General features: G+C 40.5%; 1 protein-coding gene and 1 long non-coding RNA gene across 2 annotated transcripts; one reads left to right on the top strand and one right to left on the bottom strand.

Annotated features, from left to right (window-relative positions):
- Positions 1–12,107: 12,107 nt before the first annotated feature.
- LOC138894235 (uncharacterized) lies at positions 12,108–12,467 on the top strand. Its single transcript, XM_070178918.1, has one exon. The coding sequence runs from the start codon at positions 12,108–12,110 to the stop codon at positions 12,465–12,467; it is 360 nt and encodes a 119-aa protein (XP_070035019.1).
- A 3,917-nt stretch (positions 12,468–16,384) lies between these two features.
- Positions 16,385–18,179, bottom strand: LOC117275442 (uncharacterized). The gene is made up of 2 exons (XR_004505609.2): positions 18,039–18,179; positions 16,385–16,671 (listed from the first exon to the last, which is right to left on the bottom strand). It is a non-coding gene; the product is annotated as an uncharacterized lncRNA (long non-coding RNA).
- Positions 18,180–26,679: the final 8,500 nt, after the last annotated feature.

Here is a 26,679-nt window from a genome sequence, read left to right as displayed (position 1 = left end):
ACTTCCTTAGAGTGTTTAAAGTAAGAAAAGTTGGAGGCTAACTGTAGTCATACAATAAGGAGCTCTTTTTGTTTGTAAATTTTAATTGAGAAAAAAATAGTTATTTCAATCTTTGTTGACTAGCATTATGTTTGTCCAACAATCTAATTCCGGCACAACTTCTTTGAACAGACAGATATACCACTGCCCTTTCTGCAATTTGTGCAGACTGGGGAAGGGATTGGGCAGTGGATACTTCCATTGCATGACCTGCAATGCTTGCATGTCAAAGGCTCTCTCTGTTCACACATGTAAAGAGAAGTGCTTGGAGGATAACTGTCTAGTCTGCCATGAGTACATATTCACTTCCGCCTCTCCTGTTAAGCAACTTCCTTGTGGTCATTTGATGCACTCTACATGTTTTTAGGTAAAAAACTCATGCAAAGTTCTCTTAGGTAACTAAAACTAAAGGAACTTTCAGACAGTATTGCTGAGGTAGCATGCCACATGGCATCCACCTCATAAAATATCATTGTCACATAGAATTAGATGTCCATCTTGAACTGACTTAACAAAAGAGGGGGTATATTTGAGCCAATAGTATAACTACAGGGATATATTTGGACCCAAAGTATAACGAATGATATATTTAAACCTTTTCTCATAGTACAAGGGTTTATTTAGCCCTATTCCGTTCCCCACATGATCATTAAACTTGATGAATTTATATAGTAAAATCACTTTTCTTTGTTTTAGGATAAAAAGGTCACTAAACTATTTCTCACATAAAAAGACAATTTACCATCCTCAAATTGTATTTAATCATCCCCTAATGCAAATACTTGAGTAAGTTGTTTGGCCTACCGTACCATTTTTATCATTTTAATTAAGAAGTTGTCACGACCCAAAATCACATGTGCCGTGATGGCGCCTATCGTGATACTAGGCAAGCCGGCAACTCACAAATACATGCATCTTTAATTTAAAACATACTAAAATAGGTTTAAGTAAATAAAATCTCATAATAATTGGATGAAAACACCGTAACTCAATACAAAATTTCCCAAAATCTGGGTGTCACCGAGTACATGAGCATCTATACAATAACATGGTCTGACTGCTGAAAAACTGTCTAGGAAAGTAGAACAATATGAAAAATCTACCCGAATAAATGCAAGGCTACCCATACTCACCGCCTTTCTACTCAAGGCATCGGCTGCCACATTGGCCTTCCCGTGATGATACAAAATGGTAATATCATAGTCCTTTAGTAGCTCCAATCATCTCTGCCGCCTCAAATTTAGATCCTTTTATTTGAACAAGTGCTGGAGACTCTGATGATTCGTAAATACCTCACAAGATACACCGTAGAGATAATGCCTCCAAATCTTCAATGCATGAACGATGGTTGCCAACTCCAAGTCATGAACATGGTAGTTCTTCTCATGGGGCTTCAACTGGCGTGAAGCATAATCAATAGAATCATCATAATACTCTGTATAAGAGCCTAACGCTGAAGGCAAAACTAGAACTGGGGCTGTGGTCAAGGCAGTCTTGAGCTTCTGAAAGCTCTCCTCACACTCATCCGACCACCTGAATGACGCACCCTTCTGGGTCAACCTGGTCAAAGGCGTTCCAATGGACGAGAAACCCTCCACAAAGAAACGATAATATCTGGCCATGCCGAGAAAACTCTGAATCTCAGTAGCTGAAGACAGTCTGGGCCAACTCTAAACCGTCTCTATATTCTTTGGATCCACTTTAATTCCCTCATTGGACACCACATGCCCCAAGAACGTCACCGAACTAAGCCAAAACTCACACTTGGAGAAGTTGGCATAAAGCTTCTCCTCCCTCAACCTCTACAGTACAATCCTCAAATGTTGTGCATGATCCCCCTGACTACGTGAGTACACCAGGATATCATCAATAAATACTATGACAAACGAATCAAGATATGGCTGGTATACACTGTTCATCAGATGTATGAATGATGCTGGGGCATTGGTCAGCCCAAATGACATCACAAAGAACTCATAGTGACCATAGCGGGTCCTGAATGTCATCTTCAAAATATTTGAGTCCCGAATCTTCAACTGGTGATACCCAGACCTCAAATCAATCTTAGAGAACACCCTCGCTCCCTGAAGCTGGTCAAATAGATCATCAATGTGTGGCAAAGGATACTTGTTCTTGATTGTAACTTTGTTCAACTGCCTATAATTGATGCACATCCGCATAGTACTATCCTTTTTCTTCACAAACAGAACCGATGCACCCTAAGGCGACACACTAGGCCTAATAAACACCTTATTAAGAAGCTCCTGAAGCTGCTCTCTCAATTCCTTCAACTCTGTTGGTGCCATATAATACAGAGAAATAGAAACGGGCTGAGTGCCCGACACCAAGTCAATACCAAAATAAATATCCCTGTCGGGTGGCATGCCCGACAGGTTAGTAGGAAACACATCTGGAAAGTCTCGCACTACCGGAACATAATCAATAGTAGGTGTATCAGCACCAATGTCCCTCACAAAGTCCAAATATGACAGACACCCCTTCCCAACCATCCGTTGGGCGTTCAAATAAAAAATCACCTTGCTGGAAATATAATCTAGGGAACCTCTCCACTCGATCATCGGCAATCCCGACATCGCCAATGACGCGGTCTTAGCGGGACAATCCAGAATAATATGACATGGGGACAACCAATCCATACCCAAAATCACGTCAAAATCAACCATACTAAGCAATAAGAGATCAACTCTAGTTTCCAATGCCCCAATAGTCACCACACACGAAAGATACACACGGTCCACAATAATAGTATCGCCCAATGGCGTAGATATATGAACAGGTGAAACTAAGGACTCACAGGGCATATCCAAATAATGAGGAAAATATGATGATACATACGAATAAGTGGAACCAGTGTTAAATAATATAGAAGCATCCATGTGGCATACTGATACAAAACCTGTGATCATTGTGTCTGAAGGAACGGCCTGTGGCCAGGCAAGAATAACATAGAATCGAGCTTGGCCACCACTTGATCGGCCTCCCCCTCTAGGGCGACCTCTAGCTGCCTGAGCCCCACCCGAGCTGGCTGAGCGGGTGGTGAAGTAAGTGGTGCGGAAGTCGCCAGCTGACTCCTCTGCTGAACTGGACCTCCCAAAAGGTGGGGAAAATACCTCTTCACATGACCAAACTCTCCACACTCAAAGCAACCCCACTCTGACAATAGCGGCAAGTACTGAAGTAGACCCCGAGAACCAGAATAACTACTAGAGGGGCCTGGCACAGATGAACCCTGAATGGATAGAGCACGAGATGAACTATAATTTGGGAGAGCACTGAGAGATGACTGACTCGGACGAGCACTGTATGAACCATGGATTGGTGATGCCCACGATGAACTGGACTAGCCACCTGAGCGGGCCTATAATGACGACCCCTGCTGTGGTGGGACTGACCCCCAAAAGAAATACCGCCGAAACCACTCGAACCACGAGGCCTCTTGGCCTCCCTCTCCTCACGCTCCTGACTACGAACCAGCTCTAGCCACCGAGAAATATCAACCACCTCTCGAACATAGACCTGATACATTCTCTCGAGTCATAACAAAGCGCAATCCATAGTTGAGGCCATAAATGAACCTCCTAATCCTCTACCTCTCTGTGGGAACCAACCAGACCACGTGACGAGCCAACTCTAAAAATCTTATCTCGTACTGGGTCACAGACATACCCTCTTGGAGTAGCTTCTCAAACTGCTTATGCAACTCCTCCCTGCGGGTCGGTGGCACAAGCTTCTCCAAGACGAGAATGGAGAACTCGTGCCACGAAAGTGGTGTAGCACTGCAACCTTCTCCGCTCTTAGGTATTCCACCATCTGAAGGCTACCCTCGTCAGCTGGAAAGTAGTAAATGAGACTCCACTAGTCTCCAGAATACCCGCCGTGCGAAGAATCCGCTAGCACCTATCCAATAGTACCCGCGATGCGTGCAACCTGATCCCATCAATATCTCTCACAAACATGCCCTCGTCCTCACTCAATCATCAATCTTTCTAGTCTCTTGGGCTCACAACACTCATGCCAGTCAGCCCAAAACAATGATACATGATATGACAATAAATGGTAACATAGATTGGGATATGATATGCAATGACGAATGCGACTGAGTAAATAAATGCAATGTAAAAGAATAAATAAAAAACACAAGAACGACCGCTGTGGATCCCAATAGTACCAACACATATCCTAATCATGATTTCTAACATAAATCGCAACTCAAATTCTCTAACACATAGAGTATACTAATAATATTCAGATAAGATTACACAGTTCCACGAAATCGACTAAGTCACAATTACTACGGTATACGCCCACATACCCATCACCTAGCATGTGCGTCACCTCAACACCGATCACATAACACGAAATTCAGGGATTCATACCCTCAAAACCAAGTTTAGAAGTATTACTTATCTCAAACCATGCAAATCTCTATTCCAATAAGCCCTTGCCTTGCGAATCGGCCTCCGAATGCCTCAAATCTAGCCACAAACAACTCGATACAATCAACACAATCCATAAGAATCAATTCCATATGATAAAGCTAAGTTCTTAATCAAAAGTCAAAAAGTCAACTCAAAAAGTCAACCTCGGGCCCACATCTCGGAATCTAACAAAAGTTATAAAATCTGAACACCCATTCAACTACGAGTGAAACCATACCAAAATGACTCAAATGCGATACCTAATCACCACTCAAATCCCCAAATCTTACTCTCCAATCCCTAGTCCAAAATTCATAAAATTCCACCCTAAAAAAATATAAACTAGGTGGGAAATTCAATGGGTATTCAATATTAATGAATACCAATGATCAAAAGTGACTTACCTCTTGAAATATAGTGAAATTCCCTTCAAATATCATCTTAATCCGAGCTCCTAAAGTCCAAAAATGAATAAAATCTCGGAACCCTTCAATTATATACAGTGCCCACGCATTTCGCATCTACAAAGCCTGGGCTCGCACCTGCGATCATGCTTTTGCGGAGAAAAAGTCGCTTCTGCGAAGCCCACTAAACACCCGACCTCGTGCACCTGCAGTCCCCCCTTCGCACCTACGGGACCGCATCTGTGAACAAACCATTGCTTCTACGATCCAAGCCACACTGCCCAACTCCGCTTCTTCGGCTCCCCTCGCACAGGAGTGGGTCCCCTTCTGCGCACATTTCTCTGCACCTGCACTTCCCAGTAGCCTCCTTCCTTTTCGAAGTTGTGCACTCCTAGCCGCTTCTGCAGCTCTGCACCTGCGGACAATCCCTCCGCAGGTGCGATGACACCAGACCTGAAGCACTTCAGCATAACACTTATGCCAAATTTGATCCGTTAACCATCCGAAATTCACCCGAGGCCCTCAGGACCTCAACCAAACATACAAACAAGTCCTAAAACATGATATGAACTTAGTAGAGGCCTCAAATCATATCAAACAACATCAAAAACATAAATAGCACCCCAATTCAAGTCTAACGAAAACTAATGAATTCCAACTTCTACAATCGATGCCAAAACCTATCAAATCAACTCCGATTGACTTAAATTTTGTACACAAGTCATAATTTACACAACGGATCTATTCCAACTTCCGGAACCAAAATCTGAGCCCCGTAATGACAAAGTCAACTCTCGGTTAAACTTCTCAACTCTCCAAACTTCTATTATTCCAACTTTCGCCAATTCAAGCCAAAATCATCTACGGACCTGCAAATCAATATCCGGACACACTCCTAAGTCCAAAATTACCCTATGGAGCTATCAGAACCATCAAAACTCCATCCTGGAGTCATTTACACCAAATCAACATCCGGTCAACTCTTTCAACTTAGGCTTCAAACCTTGGGATTAAGTGTTCCAACTCATCCCGAAACATCCCTGGAACCAAACTAACCACCCCGGTAAATCATATAACAACAAACAGTATGGAATAAGCAATAAATGGGTGAACGAGGTTACAACACTCAAAACGACCGGCCGAGTCGTTACAGAAGTACAACCATATTATTCAAGTAACTGTCATAACCCAAAAATCCAACTAGTCGTGATGGCACCTAACCCAACCCTTTAGGTAAGCGAAATAACAGAAAACACAATTTAATGATAAAGATAAGAGTCAAAAGTGAAATACTGAATTTTATACAGTTTCCCAAGGACTGGTAGTACAAGTTATGAGCCACTAAGACTTTAGATTTACAAAGATGGTATGTAATAGTTTTTGTAACATATGTTTGAAATATACGTAAACATAACTCAAATCTAAACTACCAAGAACAAGTGGTAGTCATGTCCGGAAGTCAGGTACGTTTTCAACGCCGGCTCCCATCATAATCAGCATCATCATTTTCAAGATCTGAACGCAAGGTGCAGAAGTGTACTATGAGTACAACCAACCCCAAGTACTCAATAAGTATCCTAACTAACCTCGGTGAGGTAATAGAAGCAATAACTATAAGTGATATTCGTTGATCACTTGTGCAGTTAATAAATCCAACAAGTATAGAACAAATATATGATCAAATCAGGTAAATCACGGATAAAAACCACCTTTGTGCTCTCAATTCTTTGTTTTATATGTTCTACTCAGTCAGCAATCCAGCATATAAGGAAGATATGCAAGTAAATCAAGTAAAAAGTCAAGGAAATTGCAAGTAAAGATGAAGTGCAATAACCAAATACCAGTCTGTTGTAGCGCACAACCCAATCCATATAACAATAAGCCAATAAGGCCTGTTGCAGCGTACAACCCGATCCAAATAGAAATAACCAGCTCTCCCAGAGCTCACATCAACCAGAAACCCGTCGGTTTCTCACAATCTGAGTGTACACCATCAAGAGAGAAACATGAGAGGGTGACCCTAGGGGGATGGATCCTTATCCACATACAAGCACGTCCAATTCAACGTGCTACCAGCCCAGCGTGGTCACAAGCTTAATATCATAATATGCCCGGTGTGGTTACATGCTCAATATCAAAATCCGCCTGCCGTAGTCACAAGCTCAATATAATGGATCCGCCGGGCGTGGTCACAGGCTATATCATAATTCGTCTGGCATGGTCACAATCAACACAATCCACCCGGCATGGTCACAAGCATAACAACACAATTCGCCCGGTGTGGTCACAAGCATAACAACACAATACGCCCGGCGTGGTCACAAACATAACAATACAATCCACCCAGCGTAGTCACATGCATAACAATACAATTATTCTCTTCAGACTTAGTGTTTAATGACAACGAAAGGTTTTCGATGTAAATTATTTACCATACATAACCGCCACATTAGTATAACTTCTCATGATATTTAGGTATTGTTAGTTTGTTATATTTTTTCCAAGTCATTTACTTCTGTATTTCATGGATGACTGAATATATAGAATGTGTGTCCAATGACTTTCTCTTTTCTTTTAAACATGTACAATTGTTTGGGCTTGCTGAGTTCTTAAGGAACTCAGGCCCAAGTCGAGTATTTGCTATATTCTTGAAGTTCGAAGTTCGTTGTCGTTTGTTTTCTACTATTGTTGGGCCTGCCTCTTTGAGGCCCAAAAAAAACAGAGTACAATCCTCTCCTTTTACTCATTTACTGTTACTGCTTCTCTACCTTAGATTTACTGCCTCATTACTTTCGCTGCACTCTTGTTGTTTCATCTCACATATGTATGCAACAATTATCTTATTGGATTGAATGCTTTACTTTATACCTTAAATCATGTGAACAACTTAGGCAAGCCCTAAAGATCATAGGATTAAAAGAAGTATTGGTTAGTAAGTAATCCACCATTCGCTAATCATAAGTTGTTTGTGCCATTAATTTACTATGTTTTGCTAACACTTCTTAAGGATTTTGAAGCCCAAAAAGCTTAGCAAGAGACGACAGTCCCTCTTCAAAATGATAACTAGAATCGAATCGCAAGTTTGACCTTCTAAGAGTAAATCAATACTTTCCGAAAACCAAGGTGTTGCCGCTCAACCGATGTAGTGAACCTAAACCTGTTTAACGGGCCAAATTGACCCGGTTCCGGACCGACCTAGACCGGTAGTAAATCGGAACGGCCCGAACTAGTGGAAGGGAGTCGGGTAGGGCTGGGTTAGGGGGTTGGTCCGTATATATTTTTTTACCGGTCAAACTCGGTCAATAAAAATTACTGTTGAACCGGTTAACCGGCCCGGCCCGATCCGGTTAACCGATAATATATATATATATATAGACCAACCCCCTAACCCCAAACCCAACCTTACCGGCCCCCTTCTACTGGTCCATGCCGGTCCAGTTTACTACCAATCTAGGTCAGTCCGGAACCGGGTCAACTTGGCCCGTTAAACAGGTTTAGGTTCACTACATCGGTTCTGCAAAATTTGAGTACTGAAAGTTTCTTTACCTAGTTGACTCAGTGAAATCACTGTTAGTTTTTAGGTCTTCCTTTGGGTCTTTTGTTAAATGGATTAAACCTGCTCAAGTTTAGCAAACTTAAAGGACAATAAGTGCTCAAGGCAATAGATAAAGGACAAAGTTAGACTTAACCCCAAAGATAAGGGATAATTTTGGCTAAAAATACACGTTTTTAAGCTCTTTCAAGCATATATATTCTAGCATTATTTTTTCTAAGACTCCTTCATAAATTCATACCCTTTTAAACTACACACCTTTTGTAAGTATTATGTCGTAATACATAGTAAGTCGTACTCCTTTAACACTATTTAAGCATAATAGAAACAATTGGTCCTAAATCTAGTCTAAGTCCTATGGAACTACCTCAGGTAGATTTAAAGGGGTGCCTAACACCTTCTCCTTAGAAGAACAAGAACACTTACCCATAATTTCACAGGTTAGCAGACTAATAAAGAAAACGACTTTAATAATTAAATAGGTACCCTAGTATATCTTTAAATATTATGTGGCAACTCTCTTTCATCAACAACAGAGAAACCACAAGTTGAATCTTGTTTTGACTAGTGCAAAATAGGGTGCAACAACATGGCGACTCTACTGGGGATTCACACTTAAGTTCTGACCTTAGCAGACTTAGACTGAATTTGGCACTTAGATTTGTTTGTGCATTGCTTTAGCTATATTTAATTTGTAATTACGGGCTTACCTGCCTTACTTGCTTCTTATGCTTGGTTATCATCATGCTTGTTATTGTTACACTCTTATCTGTTATCGCTTTATATATACTGTCATCACACTTCTTCCTATCGAGTCTTGGTTGTACACTATCATACATAATGGCACTCGGTGGTTGTCTTTTACACCCCTCCGAAGGTCAACTGACATAACTTCTCACAGTTTTCAGTCCAATTAAAAAGTAGGATACACTCTACTCTAGAAAACATGGGTCATATTGCATAAACCTTAGGTGAGTCGATCCTTAGCATCGACACACAATTAGGAAAGCCACCCAAATGTCAATAGGTCATGCACCCAATGACATGACTTATGTGGAAAGACGAATAAACCTGACGAAACACCTAAAGATCTGAAGCAAACACTTACCAAAACCTTTCTTTACCCACTTCAGAAATGAAAATCAACCAAAACATCCCCGAGATCAATATGGTGATGGGAGCACCACACAAGTTGAAGCAATGGTAGAAGAATATCCACCGAGAGCGCAGAGATGAAATTCGTACACACTTGGGGGCACTGACCGCTTTGAAACATCTGAGCAGACAGGGTGCTTACTCGCTTGCTGATAGAGTTATGGGATCCGATTAAGGTGGTGTTCAAGTTTGCCGACTGCGAGCTAGTGCCGACATTGGAAGAAGTTACCAGTTTTATGGAGCTACCATTTACAGGGAGGAGGCCAATACTACCAGTCACCTTGCCCGGTTACAAGTTCCTAGATGCTCTGGGTCTGGAAAACAATCGAAGTTTGAGAAACATCAAGGATGGATGGGTGAGCCTAGATTAGTTGTTCAATAGGTTTCGATATCGTGAAAGCTATGAATGGTACTCGGGAGAATTTCAGTATGATCAAGCAACGTGAGAGAGTCTGAGGCCTATCACTTTCTCCTTGGAACTATTGGGATTGTTGGTTTTCCCGTAGAGAAGAGGTCGGATCAATATCAACTTGTTACCTGTGGTTCTGGCGACATTCTGTGGCAACCTCCAAGCTACTCTGGTACCGATGGTGTTAGCTGAGATTCTAAGGGCTTTTTCTGCATGTGCAAGAGGGTATGACTTCTTTAAGGGCTGTAACTTGCTGCTTCAGATCTGGGCCACGAACATTTCTTCCAGCGAGAGGCCACAATTGACTACTATGTAGGCGTCAGCAACATGATCTGTAGCCACAACGAGAGGATGAGACATTGGGTCTCCCCACATGGACAAGAAGAGTGGAGAGAAATGCTGTCTAATTTAAGTGGAGAATGGGTCAATTGGAAGTTTTCATGGTTAGGAGGGAGGGCAATCTAAGGACTGCTCAAAAATACTTCATTGAGCTGATATGACTTGAGGGAATCCAACTACACTCACCCCTACGGGTTCTCAGACAGTTCAGGTTAATCCAGGATACACCTCTATGGACGAGGACAACACTATATGAGGATGAGTACAACAGACAGATTCCAATTCCAAGGATAAGAATGCTCCAATAAGAGTGGAATCATCTGGTCACAATGCCGATGGTTCAAAACTCGTGGTGCGCTCCATAGTATTACATCTGGATCAACGAGGAAGACGAGCTAGTCCGACCAAGTAGAGAGGGTATAGCCCGGCTGGAGGATGCAGTGGCTGCTTTGCAAATCTACCATAAGATTCTGCCACATTACCTTATTACTACCTTGATACACCGTCAAGTGGTCCCAGGATCCATTGATCACATGCTTCCACCTGCTGAAGATGATGATCGAATAGTGGAGTGTATCTCGATAGAATCTGAGACAGAGCCGGAGGAAGATCCAATAAAAGAATATGAGTTCAATGATGATGAAGAGGAGTTTGAAGAAGATCCGGATGAAGATCCGAAGGAAGGGCCGGAAGAGGAAGAGGAGATAGGGAATAATTCTAGGGATGGTTATTAGAAGTTGGTTGATTTTCCCTTCTTTCCACTTTGTACCTTAATCCTCAGTTTTCTTATTTTTCCCCAAGGGCAAGTTGTTCAAGCCCTAATATGTGAATTAGGCCTACCTCCGGCAATGAGATCTAATTGTTTGTCAAACACTCGCGATTTAGGCCTACCTCCGGCAATGAGAGGTCTTACAAATTCTAGGAAAACGCGATTGCCTAAATATGTGAATTAACTGCTATGTGTGATCTTTTCCTTGTATAAATGAAGAAACTGACTTTCACTTCTTTTTCTTTTTCTTTTTCTTTTTCTTTTTCTTTTTCTTGCTTTGTTATTACTCCCCAAAAGAAAGTTGGTTTGTGTCGACCCGAAATTGGCGGAACCATCGTATAATTTAAGATCAAAGGGGAAGATATTTTCTACAGAAAACCAGACCGAACATGCTATGGTCATACCCAATAGCCCGGGGAGATCGGGAGAGAAGGACAATACAAGGAATGATGAACCTGTGGCCAAGATGGCCCAGGAAATGGAGTCTTTAAGGCAGGAAGTACAACATATCAGGGAACTAGCACATCTGGCCGTGACAACGCTCCCTCAACCACCTCGATTTCCTTCTTTGGATTCAATCTCCAACCATTTTCCTTCTACATCATGCCAGACCAACAACACCCCGACTTCAGTCCCAACCACTCAAATCATACCTCCAGTAACCCCTGCAAACCCATCAAATCCTCATATGCACACTTCCTAAGTACCACATTATGTTCAAACGCCACAAAACCCACTTGTTACTACCAACACAATTCACACCCCTCCTCATGACGGAGTCACTTTTACCACTCACCAAAATCAGCACATACCTGTGGCACATATCGCTTCCCCTGAGCGATATGTTCCTCCTGTATATGCCATTTATGAACCTACTTTTACAGCGCATGTCCCGGTCAGGGTGCCTTATGAGATTGACCAATACGCTAAGATGGAAAGGGAAGGTAGGTGTAAGGAAGAGGAGTCAGTGTCTGAGTAGTTACAAATCTTGAGAAAACAAATGAAGAACCTCCAAGTCGCTCGGGGAAGTGAAAGTTTGGACTACGAGGATCTGTGTATCTATCTGGATGTGGATATGTCAGTAGGGTATAAGCCTCCAAAGTTTGATATTTTTGACGGAACAGGTGATCCCCACGCACATTTGAGAGCATATTGTGACAAGTTATATGAAGTGGGAAGAAACGAGAAGATGAGGATGAAGTTGTTCATAAGAAGCCTGACAGGAAAAGCACTTACCTGGTATACTCTACAAGATCCGCGAAACCGGAGGACATGGCAGGATATGGTGGAAGATTTCATGAATCGCTTCCGATTCAACACAGAGATCACTCCCGACAGGTTTACACTGGTAAACCTGTAGAAGAAGCCTTCCGAGTCATTCCAAGAATACGCACGTCAATGGAGTCAAAAGCCGCCAGGGCACAACCTCCGTTGGACGACAGGGAATTGACTAAGTATTTCATCAGGGCCTAGGAAGGGATATACTTTGAAAAAATGATGGGTATGATGGGACACAAATTCCTTGAGCTAGTCAAAATGGCAGATTTCTTAGAAGAAGGAATAAAATCCGAAAAAGTACAATCTATGGCTGCATTGCAAATAGACAGTAAGGCAATCAAATCATGTTAATTGGTAGTGGAAAGAAGAAAAAAGAAGAAGTCTCAGCAGCCGTCCCTTACTATCAACCCATCCCACATCATGGAAACACTTCTTATTCTCCGAACAACCATTCACCACCACCCGCCTACGCTCCAGTCTACAACACACAGCCCTATTACCACCCCAACCTCAATATAACCCTGCTCGAGCCCATAACAACCCGAATCGACAACGACCATATGCTCCTATCCAAGCCACCACTCATCAAAACCAACCCACTTATGCACCATGCCCTCATCCAAATTTTGAAGAGAGGGGTCCGAGAAATTATACCCCAATTGCTGAGCCTCTGGCACAATTGTTTGAAAGATTGAGGAGAGCAGGTTTGATACATCTAGTGGAAAGAAGGGTTCCTGAGTATCCCTCAAAGTATTTTGATGCAACCAAAGATACTCGTACCATTCAAACGTGCACGGGCATGATACTGAAGATTATTTTAAGCTGAAAAATGAAAATAAAACACTGATCAAAAGCAGAGCCATTCAGTGCACTCCGGCTCCGCCCAATGTGAATGGCAATTCGATGCCGAATCACCAAAATCAAGGGGTCAACATGATCACCTTGGATGAAGAATATGATCTGAAAGGAACTATTGTCACGATAGGAAATGCAGAGGCCGCAAGGATCCCACCTAAAAGGACTCTGATAATCACAGTACAAGTGACACATGGTGACAGTTTAGACTTATCAACGACAACTTGCCATTACTACAGGAGACGAAGAGGGTCCTGAATGCAAAACTATCCCATGGACATATCATCAAAAGGGGAAAGCCAAGATGATGGACTCCGCGGAAGCCCACGGTATGATTAGGTCAGAGAGATGCTACGCTTCTGAAGATACAAATCAAGGGAATTTTGGAAGAGAGCGGATTCAAAGAAGAAACATAACATACCCCGAGGTAGCAGAATTATGGAAGAGAATATCGATCAAATAATACTACATGAAGGAGCAGCTGAAGAAAACTCTGGCGCAAATATCAATCATGGATTTACTGATGAGCTCCGACAGTCATAAGGATGCCCTGATGAGAGTGCTAAGTGGGGTAAGTGTGCCAAGCCAAGCAACACCACCAGTGAGGCGTTGGCTGCAACTATTGAAAAAATGGTCGAAGCAAATATGATCACTTTTCGAAGAGACGAGCTTCCTGTCGAAGGCATGAGTCACAACAAAGCTCTACCTATCACTGTCAAATGTGGGGACAAGGTGGTGTCCCGAGTGCTAGTTGATGGAGGGTCAGGAGTTAATATTTGCCCGCTCTCTACTCTGTGGAAATTGGGAATCCACCTGAGGGAAGTCAAAGAAAGCCATGTGAGGGTAAGGGCTTTTGATAGTTCGCAGAAGGATGTCATTGGAGAAATTTATTTGTCTTTGCAGATCGAACCAGTTGAATTTCCCATACTGTTTCAGGTAATGGATATTTCTTCTTCATACAACTTGCTGCTGGGAAGACCCTGGATACAAATGGCAGGGGATATCCCATCCACCCTACACCAATGCATGAAATTTGAGTGGGGTTGTCAAGAGATCGTGGTCCATGGTGAATGGGGCCTATTAGCTTATTTGGAGCACGTACTCCCGTTCATTGAAGAGCTAGACGGAGTTGCTTTCCATGGAGTAAAAATCATGTAGACCACCGACTTAGATGAAACTGAGCAAAACTTAGGAATGCAGTAGTCATATAGATCAAAAATGGCCATGAGGGAGATGATGCAATATGGATATAGACCAAGAACCGGGTCGGGAGACAGATCGGACGGGATTACAGAGCCAATTGAGCCAAATGGGCAGAAAGGAAGGGCCGGCATAGGATATCAGCCTCCAGTGGGAAAAACTTGCACTGGTAGCTCCGAGAAAATAGATTTTGTGCAAGAGCATATTTTGGGTACGGGCCAGAGTTCAGCGCCAGAAGATGATATCGTCGATGGAATGGGAAGGTTGTTCGTGACTATGATTGAAGAATGCTGTGAAGGAACTAACATCAAGACACCGACTGTTGCACCCTATTTTGCACAAGACAAAACAAACTACGACTTATAGTACTCTACAAGGTTAATTAAAGTTTAGAGTCACCACCTAGTATTTAAGGTATACTAGGACACTTATACTACACATTACAATATACATTAAATTATGATCTGCGAAACCATTGAGATTCTAGGTAAAGGTTCAAGTTATCTTGTGGGAAAGGTGTTAGGCATCTCTCAAGATCCACAAAATGTGGTTCATGTGAACTCAATCAAATAAATAAGGGAAGGTTCAAAAGAATGATTAATTTGATATATACAAAGAACAGTAAAGTAGCTTGAATGAAAAGCGATTGAAAAAGAATGTCACATGGTGAAAGATAAATGTCTATATGATAAGTTATATACAAAAGGGGGACTAAGTATGTGAGAATTGTATTTTTATAAATTGACAAAATGTAAAGAAAATATGTAGTGACAAGTAAAGTATTTTATAAATTAACAAGATGAATTGCAGTTAAAGAATGCACTTGGAAGAATTTGATTTATATCCAAAGATAAACTATTTTGAGTGATGGGCTAAAAGAAAGGAAAACTTACTTTAAAGTGACTGGTCATAAGTGGGAAAGAATCACTTTTGAGTAGTTTTGTATAATGAATAGGACAAAAAATAGTGGGTTTAACGTTTACAAGAAAATTAAGAAAGTAAATCAAATAGAGGACAATTAATTATGGCAAAAGCGTAGTAAAATATTTATATTTAGGTGCATATGTAATAAAAGCTAAATGGGCAAAGTGTATGTAATAATTACATCTTGAAAATCGATGTACAAGATCTAAAGAAAAGAATTTGGTATTTTAAAAGAATGGGTTAAGTGGATGAAAAATGGATAATGTATGTATTTGACTAAAGTAAAATTTAATAAAAAGATAATTAACAATTCAAGACAAAGGTTAAAGGATACATGAATACTATTCTTGCACTTTAACTTAATGAATAGAATAGGAAAAGAATTTTGTTTAACATGAATGAACAAGTGTTAAAGGGATGAAAATATAAGATACTATGTAGTGATAAGTGGAATAATTATAAATTAATTAAATAAATATTGGTTAAAGAATACACTTTGGAAGAATTTGCTTTATGCACAAAGATGTTACTTAAGTGAAAAGCTAAAAATATAAAAATAGAAACTTACTCTAAATGATTGGTAAAAGTGAAAAAGAACAGCTTTTGAGCAATCTTAGTATATAATGGATAAACAAAAAAAATTATTTGATGAATAATGAATGAATATGGTATAGAATTCATTGGATATGCTAACAATGAATTACTATTCGATGAGTAACTAAAGACCATTTTTAGAGTCATGGTCTCAGAACACAATTATGTGAGCCAAATCTGAATGACTACAAGGCCTAAATTTCTCAAAGAACAGTATGATAGTCCAACTACAATCTCTATACAAATTATATCTATCTGAAGCGCATCAATTAAAGAAGAATTTTCATACAAAGAGGTTCGAAAAGCACGCTCATATAATTTTATGACAAGAAAAATATTATTTATTTTATTTTATTGGAAGAAGATGACATGTTTTTATTTTTTGTATATGACTAATTTAATTAGTTAGGTATACACCGGTTCTAATTAATCAACTATGTTACAAAATATATTCAACATCCCATACAAACTTCAAAAATTACGTAACACACAATTTGCAAGTTAATCCAATTATTAACTAGATGCAATTCCTTAAGTGTTCGACAAATAGATAAACTTCAAAGCAAGCAAGCAAGCAAATACGACATCTATCTACTACTTTACATTTTGGGTATATCCAAGAACGGGAAGTACGAAGCAGGAATTCGATGAGGGTTCGTCTTCAATCCTTCCCCCAAATGACGTTCTTCGAAAGCGAATTCGTATAATTGTACCTCAAAAAAGAGAAACAAAATTATTAGTAAGATAATATAAGGTAAGATAAATTAAATATTACTAATTTTGAAATGATTTTTCGAGAATAATTTTATAAAAGATGGTTTTTCTTTTTCGAAAATGATTTGAAATGTTTTTTGGAAATTGTTTTAGAAAATGATTTAAAAAATGTTTTTGGAGGCTCGAATGGTGTATGCCGTATAGCAATAAGACATTAGAATGCGAAAGCGGACTTGGTAACAACTCCGGTGGCTAACCGTATTTCTTTCTAAAGTACGGACATTCATATTTTCATCTTTTATTTTTCCTTTGACTTTCGTTATCGCCTCATAAAATATATTTGTTATGGGTCCGAGGGACGGTGTAGTATCTTGTCCTTTCAGTCAAAATATCTATCACAAGGCCTCAAAAATTATGTCGTTTTCATAGGTCTTGTAGTATTTGTTCAGTAACAGTAAACGGTCCAAACAGTGTCGAAGAACCAACAAAACATTTTGTCAAAATAGCAATGGATAAGGGAACCAACAGAAGATCAAATCCAGAACCAAGATGGCAAAGGAAATAATCCCAGTTGTATGCTAACGTAGAAGGTTTATTAATAATGGACTATTGACAAACATGAAAATAACAGCCAACAAGTGAGCCGGAAAACGAGATTTCGGCCAAACTAAGGTCGCAAGAATCAAGAAGATGGCCAGATTCAAACCCAACCATTTTATAATCAAATCCAAACCAAACAGTCCACCTAGTAATGGAGTTTCAGCCCGCCGCCTAAGGGGTCGCCGAAAAATATTCTGCCGGCCAAAAGCTCCGATGGAGACTTCGAACAAACATCAAAAACATTAAGGTCCTCCAGATCTAGGTGAATTTATAGAAATTTTATCGATAGAAAACTCAGAACCATGGTAGTTAGACATAGCATCAAAGTCACATAACACAAACGCGAAAATGGCATAAAAATGGAGGCAACAGACGGGGCTTCGAGGATAACTTGCCGGCGAGACTTAATCCGACCAGATCCGATCAAACCCGGCCCCTTTAGTGTTATCATACTTGAAAAATTAAGAAGAAAAAATTTAGGAGAGACAAGGAAAGAGAAGTGAGGATGCAGCGCTGTGAGAGAGAAGGCTGTGAAGTCATGGCCGTCGCCGGTCATCACTTCCGGCGGCGGCAACCATGGAGAAGTCGCAAGCTTTGGTCTCTCAAAGTTGAGAGAAAACAACAATAATAGAAAATAATAGAAAGACTGTTTCCAATAGACCCTCGATATCTTTCCCTCCTCGATATTCTTCCCTCCAAGAACTCTCACCTTACTTTTGGATGACTCAAACTCACAAGCTTTTGATTGAAAGTACAGATTACTTACCATCAGAGCAACCCCTCTTGTCTACGAAAACAAATGAAAAATAAAAGGGGAGGCGACTGGAATGTTGTGTGAATGAAAGGAGGTGAGAGCTTTAGGGTTTTAAAACCCTTTCCAAAATTCTGATCTGGTCACCCCTCCCCCCACATATGTGGTCTTTGTTTTATTAAAAATAAATGAACAATATAAAGTAAAACAAATATGTGGTCAAAATGATAGGGCGTTATGTCACATCAAATCATATCACTTATCAAAGTTGTTCTGTTATATCGAGTCACATCACTTGTCAAATCACATCATATGTCATGTCATATCGGATATTGATGAGACATTAGATTTGACTAAACTCGATCCGTATTTTGAAATTAATTCTACTGACTTTCATGTAATTACTAGACTGTGTTATATAAGAAAAAATATTTATTTAATTAAGAAATTTCATAGTATTTATATAAAGATATCAATGACTACAATGACGATGTAATAACTATTATTTTTTTATTTTTTTAAGACAATAAATTGATAAAATATCCTAATATTTGAAAAATAGGATAATTATCAATAAATCGCTTAAAATTTAGAAAAAATCACAAAAAATATAATATTTAACTAATTGCAATAAAATGATAAAAATTTCTATATTTTGTAAAAATAGGAGTAATTATCAACAAATTGCATTAAAGCTAAATAATATATAAAAACTATATATTATTATTTTTGACAAGGAAGCCTGCAGAATTTATTTTTCAAATACAGAGGGTCAAAATTGATTGTCAACACCGACCATTCGGAATGCCGAACCAGGAGAAGAACTGTGGAATTAGACCGCCAGCTCGTCTTTGATTCGCTGGGAATCTTGGTATTGTGAAATTGTAAAAGTTTTTTTTTGAAAAGCGCACAGTCAATTGAGGTCTGCACTGAGTCTATACCTTTTTGTCATTTGCCTCTTTTGAACGCTTAGACGTTCCTATTTTGATAAAATAAAAAGAATCATTTTCTTAAAATATTGCAACTTTATTTACCGCTTCATTTATACTTAGTTTTTCTTTTCAGTAATCAAAACGGTGAAAAACCATGTTCCGCGATTGTGACATGAAACGAAACCCCCAAACGAAACGACCTAGATTACGAGGAATATGACGAGAGTATGATGCAAGAAAATCTCCCACAAGAGATCGAACAGCTGGAGAGTCAGAAAAAGCCTAACCTTGAAGAAACAGAAGTGGTCAATCTTGGAAGCGAAGAAGACGTGAAAGAAACCTGAATCAGTATCCATCTAGAAGCAAAGCGGAAGGAAGAACTGATTGAGCTCCTCCGACAATACATTCATGTGTTCACATGGTCATATGATTATATGCTTGGGTTAAGTACCGACATCATCTCGCATCGACTGCCTACCGATCCCCCCAGACCGCCAGGCAAGCAAAAGCCCAGAAAATTTAAGCTCGGCCTGAGTTTGAGGATAAAGGAAGAAGTAACCAAACAGATAGAGGCGAATGTAGTAAAGGTCACCAATTATCCCGGTTGGTTAGCAAATATTGTCCAAGTACCCAAGAAAGACGAGGAGATCAGGATATGTGTGGATTACCGAGATCTCAACAAAGCTAGCCCAAAGGACGACTTCCCTTTACCAAATATCCACATCCTCATCGACAACTGCGTGAAGCATAAACTACAGTCGTTCGTGGATTGTTTCGCTGGATACCACCAGATCTTGATGCACGAGGAAGATGCAGAAAAGACAGCCTTTACTACAACTTGCGGAGTTTACTGCTATAGAGTCATGCCGTTCGGAGTTGAATTGATAGGAATCGGACGCGTAATTGTAATTTTAGAAGTTCTTGATATTCTCTTTGAAAATCATGCGTTTTAGAGTCCAATTCATATTTTTAGATGTTATTTTTGTGTTTTTCATGCGAGTAAGTTTGTATGATGGTTTTAGACTTGTGTGGATATTTAGTTTGGAGCCCCGAGGGCACGGGTGAGTTTCGAACGCTTAGCGGAGTATGGTTGGAATCAAAAAAGTTGTTGGTTTCTACACAGGCCTCAGATCTCGCAATTGTGAGGTCTGAGTACGCATTTGTGAAGTTGAGCCAAGCCTGCTGGGTTCGCATTTGCGAACCCAGTGTTCGCGTTTGTGAAGTGTGTTGGGAATGAGCTAGTTCGCATTTGCGATCTCTTTGGTCGCAATTGCGAAGGTCCACTATTCGCAATAGCGAACTATTCGTCACAATTGTGATGATAGCAGAGATAGGAGGGTCTTCGCATTTGCGAGAGATTCTGCACATTTGTAGGGTTCGCAATTGCGAACCCCATGTCGCAAATGTGACATCTGCGGCTGGACAAATAGTTGAAGGACGGGATTTTTGAGTTCATTCTCTCATTTTTGAACCCTATATCGATAGGAGACGACTTGGAGAGGGGATTTTTACCTACAAAACTTGGGTAAGTAATCCTAATATATTTCTAATCATATTCCATCAACTTATCTTAGATTTTAATATCAAAATCATATGAATCAAAGTAAAAATTTATGTAACTTTGTCAAGTTTTTGAAAAATAAGAAATTGAGTTTTGAGAATCGATTTGGACTCAAATTTTGAAACTAATCACATATATGAACTCGTGGGGTCATGGGTAGACGGAATCTACCATTGGACCAGGGTTTTGACCTGGCAATCCCCGGGTTCACTTTTGTTGACTTTTTGAAAAAAGTGTAAATATCTTAACTTTATCTATTACAATTGACGTCCCTAGCATTGTTTGATGTTATTGAGTCGATTTTGGTTAGATTTGAGCCGTGTGGAGGCGGATTGTAAGGGAAAAGCTATTTTTGATTATTGAATTGGCCTAATTGAGGTAAGTGTGTTGCCTAACTTCGTATGGGGGAACTACCCCTTAGGATTGGTATTGTTTGATTCAATTGTGCTAAGTGAAATTCGTGTACGCAAAGTGACGAGTGGGTACACGGGTTGTACGTAGTATTTGACCGATTTAGGCTACCTAGACTATTTACATGCTTTAATTGAAATGCCATATTATGTTCTAAATTCTCATAGTTAAATCGTCCTTAATTGTGTTAGACTATCCTCAAATGCCTTAGTTGACTTGTTTAGTAATTGTTCTACATCCTACTTGCTAAATTGCTCCCATACTTTAGTTGAACTTTTTGTCACCTTTATTGTCACATGTTATCTCTTCATTGTTAATTATCATTGTTGAATTAATTGTTCATGTTGCCCTTTATTTGTTGACTTCCGTTATTTGATTCTCATTGTTGAAGATTATTTCCTTTATTGTGAGTTAGTTTGATCTAATATCATGGTTACACGTTGTTTTCTCATTTTTGAGTTATTTGATGTTGAGGTTGTGGAAGTTGTTAATATGTTGAGGCGATATTGGTTATTGTTGAAACATCTATCCTATTGAGCATTTTACATCCATTATTGTTATTGATATTCTCGTATATGTTGTGTTGGAGCCATGTGCTATTATTGTGGAAATATTGATATTGTTGTTGTTGGCAAGTTGTGATATGTGGGAACTTGTGGTGCGAGTTGTTATTGTGATATAATATTGATGTGCGTGCGGCGGTATAAGGATTGGGTTGATGTGCATGAGGTGGTAAAAGGTGGGACATATGTGCGTGTTGCTTGTAGGGGAACTATGTGAAGCCACGCAGCGTCATAAGGTGGGCTAAAGTGCATGAAGCTATTTCGGGAAAACTGTTTTCAAAACCTATTTTCAAATGTAAGGCTCACGCGGCGACATAAGGAAGGATTGTGACTGAAATTGAGAAATATGAATACGAGGCAGTACCTCGGTTGTTATTCTTGATTATACGAGGCGGTACCTCGGTTTTGATTTTATTATACACGAGGTGGTACCTCGATGTGATTCTTGTTGTTATTTCACGTTGCAAAGTGTTTTGGTGGAAAATTATATCTATTGTTTCATTACTTAGTGTTCTATCAATTGATGTCCGTACACGATCATTATAGTCTTTTAGTTGCTTCTTTTATACTATTTCTACTGTGGATTTTCCGGTATTAGATCATGTTATCATCTTGATCCGTATTGGTTATTTTCTTACTTTTCATTTTACATCCGCATTTCATTTTATATTGTTTATTTTATATCCTAGTAAGTGTCTTGACCTGGCCTCGTTACTACTCTATTGAGGTTAGGCTTGATACTTGCTGAGCACCGTTATGGTGTACTCATACTATGCTTCTTCACAACTTTTTGTACAGATCCAGGTACTTCTACTCATGCCGGTAGATAATGATTTTCCTTGCTAGCTGAGTTATCGGAGATTTCAAGGTATGCCTGCTCGGCATCCGTAGGCCTCGGAGTCACCTTCCTTTATCCTTATTTACTGTTGTACTAAATTTTAGACAATGATGTAGTAATTACTTGCACCAGCCACATCTCAGGCTGGGGGGAGCACAGACTCCTGCGGCCCATACCCTAGAGCAGCGGGTCCAGGTTAATCAGGTCCCAGAGGTTATATCGGTACAGCCTGTTGCTCCAGTTCAGCCCGTGTTTAGGGCAGCAACATCTGAGGAGGAGGAGCTCAGGCTCGAGAGGTTCAAGAAGTACCACCCTCCAACTTTCAGTAGTTTGGCTTCAGAGGATGCACAATGTTTCCTTGAAGAGTGTCACTGTATTCTCCGCACTATGGGCATTATGGAGACGAGTGGGGTTGCCTTTACTACGTTGCAACTGAAGGGAGCGGCATATTAGTGATGGAGGGCATACGAGGTGGGTAGCCCAACCGAGGGAGCTTCACTTATATGGGATCGGTTTTTAGAGTTTTTCTTAAGAGAGTTTGTTCCTCAGACCCTTCAGGATGCTTAGCGCGCGGAGTTTGAGTGGTTGCGCTAGGGTACTATGTTAGTGTCAAAGTATGTTGTCCGATTCAGTGATTCCAGGCATGCACCAGCCTTGGTTTCCACAGTCAGGGAGCGAGTCCGTCGATTTATCGAGGGGCTCAACCAGAGTATTATATATAACATGGATAGGGAGTTGGAATCAGACACTCTGTATCGTAAGGTGGTTGAGATTGTACGGAGGTTGGAGGGTATGCGAGACCATAATAGATAGGATAGGAAGGCCAAGAGGCCTCGTGGCACAAGGGGATTTAGTGGTGGTCACGCTATAGCTTCATAATAGATAGGATGTGGACACTTTGTAATGACTCGGCCAGTCATTTTCAGAGTATTAGCCTCGATCCTCTAATTATTTCTCCCTCTATTTTATTTTGTGGTTATATGACTTGTCAGGGCGCTTGGTGTCGAGTTCGGGAGAGTTTCAGAATGAAATGGGACACATAGTCCCTAAATTGGAAGTTTAAGTCGTAGGAGTTGATCGTAATTTGACTTGTGTGAAGACGAGTTCGGAATGGAGTTTTGGCGGTTCCAATTGCTCCGTATGGTTATTTGAGTCTTTAGATCTTGTTCGGATGTTGATTTCGAGGTCCGTAGTTCATTTCGGTGTTAATTGGCGAAAGTTGGAAAAGTGGAAGATTTTTGGAAAGTTTGACCGGGAGTGGACTTTTTGATATCGGGGTCGAATTCCAATTTCGAAAGTTGGAGTAGGTCATTTATGACGTTTATACAAAATTTGAGGTCAATCGAACTTGATTTGATAGGGTTCGGCATCGAATGTAGAAGTTAAAAGTTTATACAGAAAAATGCTACTAATAGTCAGAAGCGATCTCTCAGGAGGAGGGGCGAATCACTTTTTCCTTAACGGGGAAGTCCTGTATAGGAGAGATTCCTGAAACAAAAGAGTACCCGAAAAAATGCTACTAATAGTCAGAAGCGATCTCTCAGGAGTTTGGCGAATCACTTTTTCCTTAACGGGGAAGTCCTTTATATGAGGACCCCATACTTGGGTTTGCTGAGATGTGTAGGTGCCGTTGAGGCAACCAGATTATTGGAAGAAATATATGCGGGAACGTGTGGAGCCCATATGAACGGGTTCATGTTAGCCAAGAAGATCTTGAGAGCTGGATACTTCTGGATGACCATGGAAAGTGATAGTATCCGCTACGTATAGAAGTGTCACCAGTTCAAAATTCACGAGGATTTCATCCGGGTTTCGCCTAATAAATTAAATGTAATGGGTTCGCCTTGGATGTTCGCCACTTGGGACATGGATGCAATTGGACCTATAGAGCCCGCTGCATCAAATGGGCACCGCTTCATCTTGGTAGCCATCGACTACTTCATCAAATGGGTCTAAGCATCTACCTACAAGGCCGTCACAAAGAAGGTAGTGGCTGATTTTGTCTGAAACAACATCGTCTGTCGATTTGCGATTCCTGAGTCGATCATCACTGACAATGCCGCTAACCTCAATAGTGATCTCATGAGGGAAATCTGCGAGAAGTTCTAAATCGTCCACCGCAACTCAACAGCCTATAGACCGCAAATGAATGGAGCAGTTGAGGCAGCCAACAAGAATATCAAGAGAATTCTGCGAAAGATAGTGGACAATCATAGGCAATGGCACGAGAAACTATCCTTTGCCTTACTGGGTTATCGGACCACCATGAGAACATCCATTGGGGCAACGCCGTACATGTTAGTATACGGAATCGAAGTTGTGATACCCACGGAGGTCGAGATACCATAGACAAGTTGGACGATGCAGAGTGGATACGAGTCAGACAAGAGCAGCTTATGCTCATCGACGAGAAGAGAATGGATGCAGTATGCCATGGTCAGCTATATCAGAATAGGATGGACAGTGCATTTAAGCCTCTCCAGTTCACACTAGGGCAGTTTCTTCTGAACAAAATCTTTCCCCACCAGGAAAAAGCCAAAGGGAAGTTCGCACCAAGTTGGCAATGTCATTACGTGGTTCACCGAGTGTTGTCGGGTGGAGCTCTAATCTTGGTAGAAATGGACGGAAGAGTCAACACGAATCCCATCAACTCAGACGCAATCAAGAGATATTATGTTTGAAGGCAAATAGAGTTAAGTTTTGTTGTAACAGAACTACGTTCAACCTGACTTCCCGCGAAGGGATACGTAGGCAACCCACGTAGGGTTTGGTTTCTCTCCCTCTCTTCTTTTGTAATAGAAAATCCAAATATCATTTTGTATGTTGCTCTGGATCTACGCTGACTTGATTTTCTCATGAAGGAATATGTAGGCAATCCTCATCGGATTCAGTCATCTTTTATAATTGAACTATGTTCTGGCCTGATTCTATTTGGATACGTAGGCAGTCTGAGTCAGACTCGTCCATTTCATCCTAATCTCATCATTTTTCATCTATTATAATCGAACTACGTCTTGACCTGATTCTATTTGGATACTTAGGCTGCCTGAGTCAGGCTCGGTTATCTTCATCATATTTTTATCATCATCCACGAACTACGTTCAGACCTGATTCTATTTTGGATATGTAGGCAACCTAAAAGGGTTCGGTCATAACCTTAGGAAAACCTTTATAATGCATTAGTTCGAATTAGGATGCAATCGCAACGGCAAGCAGTTGCGTTGTCAGAAGCATCATAGAAGATCGACATCAATGGGGTAAAGTCTTCAAAAAGCAACGCTCACTTTTGGAGAACCTTTCGTAACATGTCATAATCCGGAACGACGACATTTGCCATAAAACAAAGATTTTCAAAAAAAATATTTTCTAAAATACAGTAATTTGTTCCACCTACCGAACTTCGTGGCGTAACCATATCAAGGGCTGCGGCAAAATCGATATTGTGGTCAACATAAACCAACCCCCCACTGCCACTAAGAATTTTTCTTTGAGTGCAGGGTCAACATGACACAAGGAAACGTTGGGAATACGCTGGGGCAAATGACGGATCCGCAACTTTCTTAGGATTATCACCCATCTTCCTTTATTTTAATTTTTTGGTACAGCTGAAGCTAATTCTTGAATCCCTTATAGGTATTCTAGAGTCAGACCGCTGATGCGAAAAAGGCACACTGTACATAACAAACAGTCTGCTCAACCAATCGGAGCACCTTGTACAAAACGAACTGCTAGCTTCGCCAATTGAAGCCATGTATATAAAAAACCGCCTTCTCAACCAATCGGAGCACCTTGTACAAAACGAACCGTCGGCTTTACCAATTGGATCCCTGTATATAGCAAACCGTTAGCTCAATAAATCGGAGTGCCCTGTACAAAGTAAATGTCGGTTTCGCCAAATGAAGCCCTGTATATAACAAATTGTTCGCTCCGTCATAACAGAGACCAGAATAGACAGTCGCAAACCTCGTCACCGACGTTCTGCCAATCGATGGCCACAACTTAGCTTCACAATCAAGATTATCTCTTGGACATGCTTTTCTTTTCCTTTGTTATTATCTTGAATGTTTTGACATTTTTTTTGTGCAGTTTCAGGCATGATTACAGTTTTAGTCAAATCGCACCCAAGCGGAGAATACTTTATATTTTTCAATGCAAAGCTCTCCCAACAAGCAGAGACGCACTCAACAAATCAAGCTCTCCCAACAAGCAGAGACGCACTCAACAAATCAAGCTCTCCCAACAAGCGGAGACACTTTTCAGTGCAAAGCTATCCCAACAAGTGAAGATGCACTCTACAAGTTAAGCTCTCCCAAAAAGCGAAGACGGTTTTCAGTGCAAAGCTCTCCCAACA

This window comes from Nicotiana tomentosiformis, chromosome 6, assembly GCF_000390325.3.
Source record: "Nicotiana tomentosiformis chromosome 6, ASM39032v3, whole genome shotgun sequence".
Classification (NCBI taxonomy): Eukaryota; Viridiplantae; Streptophyta; class Magnoliopsida; order Solanales; family Solanaceae; genus Nicotiana; species Nicotiana tomentosiformis.
This window is presented reverse-complemented; position numbering and strand designations above follow the sequence as displayed.